This window comes from Alternaria postmessia (assembly GCF_024291825.1).
Source record: "Alternaria postmessia strain BMP 2775 chromosome Unknown scaffold_153, whole genome shotgun sequence".
Taxonomy (NCBI): Eukaryota; Fungi; Ascomycota; class Dothideomycetes; order Pleosporales; family Pleosporaceae; genus Alternaria; species Alternaria postmessia.
This window is the reverse complement of record NW_026260226.1, coordinates 23,754-32,457: the sequence shown is the minus strand read 5'-3', so window position 1 is coordinate 32,457 and position 8,704 is coordinate 23,754. Positions and strand designations below refer to the sequence as shown.

General features: G+C 50.8%; 2 protein-coding genes across 2 annotated transcripts; both read left to right on the top strand.

Annotated features, from left to right (window-relative positions):
- Positions 1-3,299, top strand: J4E82_010936 (uncharacterized protein; the record flags this gene model as incomplete). The annotated part of the gene is made up of 2 exons (XM_051737146.1): positions 1-596; positions 650-3,299. 2 exons carry the CDS (start codon positions 1-3, stop codon positions 3,297-3,299), a joined length of 3,246 nt encoding a protein of 1,081 aa, XP_051583104.1.
- An 836-nt stretch (positions 3,300-4,135) lies between these two features.
- Positions 4,136-8,304, top strand: J4E82_010935 (uncharacterized protein; the record flags this gene model as incomplete). The annotated part of the gene is made up of 5 exons (XM_051737145.1): positions 4,136-4,764; positions 4,817-5,563; positions 5,615-7,590; positions 7,645-7,926; positions 8,087-8,304. The coding sequence occupies 5 exons, from the start codon at positions 4,136-4,138 to the stop codon at positions 8,302-8,304; spliced, it is 3,852 nt and encodes a 1,283-aa protein (XP_051583103.1).
- Positions 8,305-8,704: the final 400 nt, after the last annotated feature.

Here is an 8,704-nt window from a genome sequence, read left to right as displayed (position 1 = left end):
ATGGCTAGCCTTGGCAAGTTAACGAACGCTATCATGCACATAGCCCAGGAGAACACAGCAGCCCTCGTCAATATTAATCTGGATTTCTCTATGCTCAGGTTCGAAGCCCCTCCAGAATTCATGGGATTGTGCTCCAGTCTTTCGCCAAAGCGCAAGGCTGAGGCAGAAGACGGCATGATACACAGCACGGCTCGAAAGCTGTTCGCTCTTTTTGAGTCAGAGATCCCTGCTGTTCCTGAATTGCTTGAAGCATACGGGAAGCGAGCCAGTGAGATAGCAACGTCAGAGAATACGATGAGTTCTCAGGAAAGTGTTCATGGGGCTTTCGCGGATTACATCGGCGCTGATGGCACAAGCATTTTAGCTGCAGCTACTTCGGGCGATGGAGCTGTGACTATGCACTTGCTTGCTTGCCTGCTAGCCCGCATGTGGAAGAGGTCACAAGCGATCTCTATCTGGCAGGAGCTTGTCCAGCAAAGAAAATCCATCCTGAGTAAAAAGGTGGGTTCTTCTGCTATGCTACATGCGAATGAGCTAGCTGCGTCCATGATTCACATTGAGAGAAAACAGCTGGACGAATGGGACGCCAGTGCCAGGTAGGTGATCACGCTGTTCTGGAGAGTGGTTAACCCGCTAATATGTCATCTAGAGCATGGCTTCAATATGCGGATAGTGTAAAAAAGCTCGAGCAAACGAACCTAAGGCTCGTCATTGACGGAGCTAATCTGCCAGTATCCCGAGATAAAGAGCTGTACTCCTCTGTGATGGCAGTCTGGAAGCATGCGATGAAAGCGATGAACGACTTGATTTTGGGACGTCCTCAACGTATTAATGACGGCGATGTCATGTTAGGACTTCTTTCCTGGCACCTCTATCCAGACATGACTGTCTTGGGCGTTGGAACTCGAACCTATCATGTGCCTCAGCAGGACAGATTGATTGCTCCTGGAGGTATGATCACAGTAGGCATGGGGAGTAGAGAAGGGTGTCCAGATGAAACCATTTATTGGTCTCTTCCGCTTGCCCATATGCGATTCTATGGGGATCCGGTCAACGCAGAGCGTCGTCATGGCATGAAGGATTCTCAAGTATCTTATGCAGACTTCCGTTATGTTATACTTGGGAGTGTACTGTCCTCGTGGAATATGGAGAACAATGATATCGATCTTGCGATGCAATGTATCATTCTGCTTGATGATTCCATCAGCAATGATCCTTTGCAGATGAGAAACATACAAGAGTTGGATTGGTTGGTTTCACTGGCAAAGTGCTGCAAGGCTTTCCAACAAGCAAGCGAGGTGGAGAAAAAACACGGAATGGCCCTGATTATGTTTGGCATCCGCCGCTGTTCGAACTTCCTAGCAAAGCATGACAAGCACCCGCTTCCTCTGTTCGGCCTCACAGACATGCGTTCTCTCATTGACGTCGTCAACTTCCCTACACCCGATAAAATACAGCGCCGGATCGACTTTCTCAGATGGTGGGCCAATAACCACCCAGACAGATCCAGTCTCAAGGGAAGCATCATTCGTTACAGTCCTGCGCGGCAACCTAACGACGACAGTACTGTCTTCTTTTGCACTACCGTCTTCAGAACCAGCAACCGACAAGTTGGACACAAGAGACGTCGAACCGAAGAACCTTACCCCGGCAATCAAGAGCATCTCAGTTGGCTGATTGACGACAAGCTCGACTCGCCCCAAAGTTTCATCGCTGTCGATTATTCGGTCGCGACAGAGATGGATGGACCGACTATAGACCCGTCAAAGATTCGAACGATCTCTGGGCTTCAAGACCATGGTATCGTTAAGCTACCACCAGGTCCCAACATGAGCATACAAGACTTTGAGTTTGTCTGTGGAGATGCAGGGAAAGCTGCTATTTACCGACCCATCAAACGCGGTAAACCTGCACTCTCTCGCAATGCAATAACACTTTCCGGATTCCTTCGCCTCTATAGAGGAGGCTTGGTTGAGGTAGCAAGACTGACTCAGCAGCTGCTAATTCGGTCAGCAGGAGGCAACGATTTCTTTCAAAGTTTAAAGGTTCTGAGTCATGTAGAAGAGATCTATGAAGGCCTACCTGGTGCCTGCGTTGATCTGCGAGTGACATCGCAACCCGTACCGGGGTCGCTTTGGTCAGCCCCTTTCCAAAGAATATCTCAAATTGGAAGGGCTCAATACGCATGGGGTTCGTATTCGTCAGCCCCTCTCAAAATACCTGAACATGAATTGCCATCTCCAATTACGATCAACCACGCCTTCACTGCTGTGGCGTTCTTCGAGACTGGAGAGATGCAGCTAGATCCGTACAAGTTGGAAGGAGTACTAGCACTATCACACAATAACTCAATATTTGTGGCATCGCAAATGCTCGAAGATCCCACAAAACCCAGTTCAAAATATCTTATCAAGAGGTTGACAGGAAATATTGGCAGACCCGGGTTCGCATTACTGATATCACCGAATGACCCCCGTATGCGAGAATACGATTTCAACAAGTACGTCGTGGAGTACGAGCAATTCAATGGGGATCTTGTTGACAGTTTCTCGGCCACGTCTCTTCATCTCTCTCTTACTGGATATGAGCTCCCACTTGACGTCGAGCCCCGCGGTAATCGTGACTCTGAAGCATATTTCGTCGAGACGAACGTCTCCGTGTACGATGGCGGCGATTGGGTGGGAGACGTTGACATTATGAGGGCGCAAAAAACATGGCCACACCACGGAGATTGCGACCACGATGTGGAGCAGCGGAAACAAAGGAGCCACCTTCCGAAAAGCATGCAGGCAGTCGACAGCTGGAAAGCTTTTCTGGACGCACCGGTCGGAGGTGGTGTTCTTCGTGCTTTTGGAAATCCAATGGCCCGACTTGCAGCGGCAACTTTGGCCATGCAAAAGGGTTACAAGTTTCACATTTTGAGCCCGAATGGCTGCTGGGCATGTGTCAGGCATGATGTCTTTCCACTCGAGCCACGTTACATCGCCTCTCAGATAGAGCGGCAGGATTATAGCTTTAGCCCAGAAAATGTCCCTGGAGAGATTAGTAACATGGATACTGAGGATGAGGACGACCATCTCACAGATAATTGCAGCAGTGAATCTGGCTCGGATGATTTGAACGAAGAGGAGCCAAAAACACAACCTGGGGGCCTTTACAGTGCGGGCGTTGGAGATGCTCCAGCGGACGACATTGCCCAAGACTTGTTTCCAGAACTGGAGCCTATCTGCCAGATTGAAGAAGAGCCAACCGATCCCACCGGACTGAACTTTGCTGTAGACGTTATGTTCATATGCTAGAAAGGTTAGAAGACTTGTCACAAGAGATCATGTTGGTCAAGATCAAGAGCTGCTATCGAATATGTCTCAAGGAAAGCGAACAAATTGCATGAGAAGGTTCTAGAATGACACTGTGCTACGGTAGGTGAGAAAAAAATCACTATCTCGACCGTCATCTCATGTCTCTTCCTATCGGCCGGATGTTTCACCAATCTCATCTTCTTTGGGATTATGATGACTGGTATCTTTCACAATGACTGGTCCATTTCTATGACGCCACACCTCCAAAGTCCTGTTCACATCCGATATAGGAATCAAGATACGCTTTCCTCATTGTGAGGTTCGTCGCCACTGCCGTGGTTGGTGTTGTTGTTGCTCCTGCCGCGACCTCGTTTGCATTCGATTGCACTTTACCGGGCCAGTCTGTGCACAAGTCTCCCCTCGCAACGTCCATTTCTTCTCCAACATCGACACTTGCATAGCCCGTCCATTGTATGCATCCATCTACTTGTTAGCTTCTTGGAGCGAGAGCAGACTCACTTGGCATTGCACATCTAGCCGTCTTTCCTTTACCGGCCTCGTCAACGGACTCGCTGGCGGTCAAACGATCGAGCGAGCGCCCTCAGTGTCAACAGCGATAAACAACAACAAACAGAATCCGGTCATGGCTTTTGTCTGATCCCACCCATTACAGCGAGCTCGACTACCTCAACAACGCATTGCGAGCTTTTTTTGGCTTGGACACTCACCTTACTGTCTTTCATATCTTGGTCTTCGCCTTACCTTTTCATCACAGCAACGACAGCTGCACTACTCGAGGACGCCCGCCTTGACAACTGCGAGCTTCTATACAAAACATGGATTCCAGCTTCCTTGGTCGCCCGCCCACGCGTCGACGCGCATTCGGTGACGGCACCAATCGCGCAAATGAGGGCCCACGCCCCCAGCGAGGCAACGAAAAGCGCAGCAACAGTTATACATCCTCGTCGCCTCCACCGCTTCCCCACAACGAGTCTATAGTTCCAAATGGTACGCTTTCCGTTCGGCACGAGGACGTTTCGCCAGAAAACAAGCGTCTGTCCGCTGTTCAAGCCCACGGAGGTCGACCTCACAACCCGAAGCGCGATTCCGAAATCTCTAATGCAAGCACCAACGCTTCCAGTTCAAACCGCCGCCGCAAGACACACATTGGTCCTTGGCAGTTGGGAAGGACCATTGGACGAGGTGGCTGCTCGCGTGTGCGGCTTGTCAGGCACAGCGGCACAGGACAATATGGCGCCGCGAAGATCATCTCCAAGGCTACGGCAGAGAAAGTGCGCGCCCTGAGCTTGGCCAACCTCATTCAGAGTGCTGAGCAAGAGTCTTCACTATACCCTGATGGCAAGGTGATTCCATTTGGCCTTGAACGAGAGATATGCATTATGAAGTTGCTGGATCATCCCAACATCGTCCGCCTTTATGATATCTGGGAGAACCGCGATGAGCTGTAAGTACTGCACACACCGCACACCCCCGTCAATCCGTCTAATATGACTCAGTTACCTCATCATGGAGTTTGTCGAAGGCGGCGAGCTGTTCAGCTATATCCACGAGCAGCATGGACTGATTGAGATCCATACCGTCCATATCTTCCGCCAGATAATCGCGGCCCTGATTTACTGCCATCGTATCAATATCCACCATCGCGACCTCAAGCCCGAGAACATTCTGCTGGACAGAGATACCATGACGGTCAAGCTTGTCGATTTTGGCATGGCTGCATTGCAGCCCATTGGCAAGAAGCTTACCACACCCTGCGGTAGCCCTCATTACGCTGCACCGGAGGTTATCAAGACTACATCTTATGATGGAGGAAAGGCAGATGTATGGAGCTGTGGCGTCATCTTGTTTGTTCTCCTCACTGGCACGCCTCCCTTCAACTACTCTGGTGATGACCGTGATCTGAAGCACCTGTTTCGCGACATCGCAGCGGCCAAGTACATCATGCCGGACAACATCTCTAGAGAAGCTCAAGACCTTATTGGGAGGATTCTGATCGCTGATCCAAACCGTCGCATCTCCATCGATGAGATCTGGGATCATCCTTTTCTCCGCAAGTATTCGCAAGAGCTAAACTTCATGGGAGAGAACGCGAACGTTAATCACTGGACTGGACCCCTCCCTGCGATTGCAGAGTGGACAAATCTAGAGCGTAAAACCGTCGACCGCGAGATCTTGCGGTATCTGCGCACGCTCTGGCACAGCGAGAAGGAGGAGGTCCTGATCCAGAAGCTACTGAGTCTAGAGTAAGCAGCGTTTTCCACAATACACATGTGCAACTGCTAATCGTTGAACAGAGCAAACCAAGAGAAGTATTTCTACTCTGCGCTGAAGAAATACCACACCGACCAGCTTGAGAACTACCAACCGAGCGCGCATTATGCCGTAGCTCATTCCAACAGCGACCACCACCACAATACGCGGCATTCACCCGCACGCAATGATATAAATGAGCTGCCCACAAACAATCACGACCACAAGCGTTCGCAGTCCGCCTACTCAATATTGAACAACGAGCATCTATACTCGAAGCATAGCCTCTATGAGTCGCCTGTCTCTGAGGCTAGCTACGACCCATACCGAGCTTCACGGCAGCCGATCATTCCCATTCCAGAAGACGCACCGCTCAACCAAAATGTTACAGTTCATCGGGGGCACAGCAGCCGCAGCGGCAACCAACGTCTTACCACTGCTCTGGGACATGAAAAGGGAAACTCATTACGCGTTCAGGCACTACGAAACAACTCCAAGCATAGCTCTGCAACGTCGCGCCGCTCTACGCGAAGCATTCCCTCTCATAAGAGCATCCCTTCTTCTCATCGTGCCCCTTCGGTTCAGCGGAGTTCAATCCCTCGGTCCTCTCTTGCGAGCTCACACTGGCCTAGTAGTCCACCCGTCATTGCTCGCTCCACTGGCATGGGAAAGCGAGGTGTGAGCTTTTCGCATCTGCGTGATCGTCGGTCTTCCGCGGCAACAGTTAGCAGCTGGCAGACTGAAGTCGGATCTTTTGTCGACCATATGTCTCATAGACCCCACACGTCTATTGGGTCCTACAGGCCATTTTGCAAGACGAGCACGATCCGTTCAGCCCCCAAGCCGAGGACCCTTCTGAGCTCGGAGACGCCACGCTTGAAGCTTAGAAAGCCAGAGAGTCCTACCAAATATATCGAAGGAGAGGCTCGGAAGTTCAGCCAGGATTTGGACAAATTCATGGACGTGGTTTTCAATTCTCCTTCTGTTGGCTCTAGCGTTCAGTCAGATGCTTACCACGACGCCTCGCAGTATGACAGCCCTCCGACTTCATTTTCCAACACGCGAGACTCTGGCGGCAGTACCTTGGGTGCCACACCTGGTGTCAAGGGGCTTCTTGGAGATCGGCCACTGCCTCCGATCCCGGCGGAGACTCCCAATACTCTCCTGGAGCGAAAGCTGGCGGCGACTCGTGAAGAGATAGCCCAGCTATTGAACGAGGATGAGAATAGCACCGCACGAATCAACAACGTACTCGAAAACCTCGATCGCTTGATGCTGCCTGCAGTCGGTGGCAAGCGTATAGTATCCGCTCCCGTCAAGTGTCCGGAGCCTAGGTCGCTTCGTGTGATTCCTGAGGAGGCAAAGGCTGACAATGGAGATGGGTTTGAAATCCACGTTCCCAAGCAGCGAGCTGTCGCTGACCCTATTAGGCCGCAAGGCCGTCGTGTGGTGACCGAGCTGCCGCAGACTATTCGTATCGTCGATGGATCGCCCATCCGCATCGCCCCTTTGAACGTTCGCAAGCGCAGTGGTACAAGCTTAAAGACGAACGCTACACAGGAAGCGCCTGCGATACCCATCCTCCAGCCATACCATCATGTACAGAATGATCTGCAGGCTCTACCTACGGAACACGCCCCTCCCGCCCTCGAAAAGCAGAACACAGTGCTCAAGAAGAAGAAGTCGCTGTGGTTTCGTCGCAATACCGGAGAACAGGAGCGCGAGCAGGAGAACAAAGAGAACCAAGTGAAGAAGAAGCAGTCAAATTCGCTACTCCAGATCCCGGAGGCATGGCAAGGTCTTGACGATCGCAAGGAGAGGAACGACCGTATGGCCTTTGCGAACATCGATAACACAAAGGATGACCACAAGCCGTCAGATGGCAGTATTGGAAGCGAGTTTCCTATGCGCAATAGTAGTACAGCTACTACGAAGAGCGAGTCTGTTCGCAAAGGCTTCTTCGCCTTCTTTAGCAAGAAGTCGAAGGATGACAAGGGCAGGAGACCTATGGAGCTGGGGGGTAAGCATACATTCCATCACTCGGACTCCATCTCACATACTGATATATCTGCAGCACTCAACTTCAGCTCATCTTCCATCTTATCCAACTTCGATATCGGATCCGACAACAACAACGATAATGCTTGTACCGGTCCACCAGAGATCCAGATGAACTGGTTATCACGCTTCCTCCACATCAAGCCGGCGAGCAAGACCCTCTGTTTCCATATCGGCCGTGGCAAAGTTCGTCAGGATCTCGTTCGTCTGCTGCGCGACTGGCAGCGCTTCGGCGTTCAGGACGTATCGCTGGATCGCGAAGTAAACTCCATCAGTGCACGCATTGACAAGAGTAACCGTAAGTACCTACCCCGAGCGTGTCTTATGTTCAGCGCATGGTGTCTCAGAGATCGGCAATTGGAGGTGGAGCTGCTGGAAGCTGAGCTCGTATGGCGATGTAATGCTGCATTTGTTTTGTTGCTACTTGAAAGACACTTGCTAACAACCACGTCTTACAGACCTCAAAATCAAGCCCGTAACTTTTGTCATCGAGCTCTTCGTCGTACTCGAACACGGACGTCGAGCGAATCTTTGCCTCGCACGCTTCACGCAAACCCGCGGCGCAGCCTCCAGTTTTCGAAAGGTTGTCGATATCGTCGAAGACGTCTGTCGCGCTCGCTGCATGTTGGTTGAAGATGAAGAGAAGAAGGCTTCCATGATGGCGGTTTTGGAGTAGGATACCAAGAGCAGGAAATTACGAGAAGATAACAATGGTAATGGAGAGGAAATCGGTGAAGGAGGGCGTAAAGAATGGGGATGCTTGGATACCAGATAGCATACTTCTTCCTACTTGTGGGTAGGATCAGTATGTTGGATCAGGGTATTTTGTTCGCATCACATGCATAATGTGAGCATGGCAGGATAATAACGAGGAGGGATGCAAAGGATTCTTTCTGCACACGATACAGATAGACAATCCTTCACGTGCTTCTTCATTTGGCATGTGAATGTCTGTAAGATATTGGATGGGCTGATACTGGTTTCCTTTCACGTGTACCCATCCTAGAATAACACCTTAATGCGTAATGGTAATACTTTCTCTTTTGCACATGTTTTCAAACTTCTCTACTTAGGGC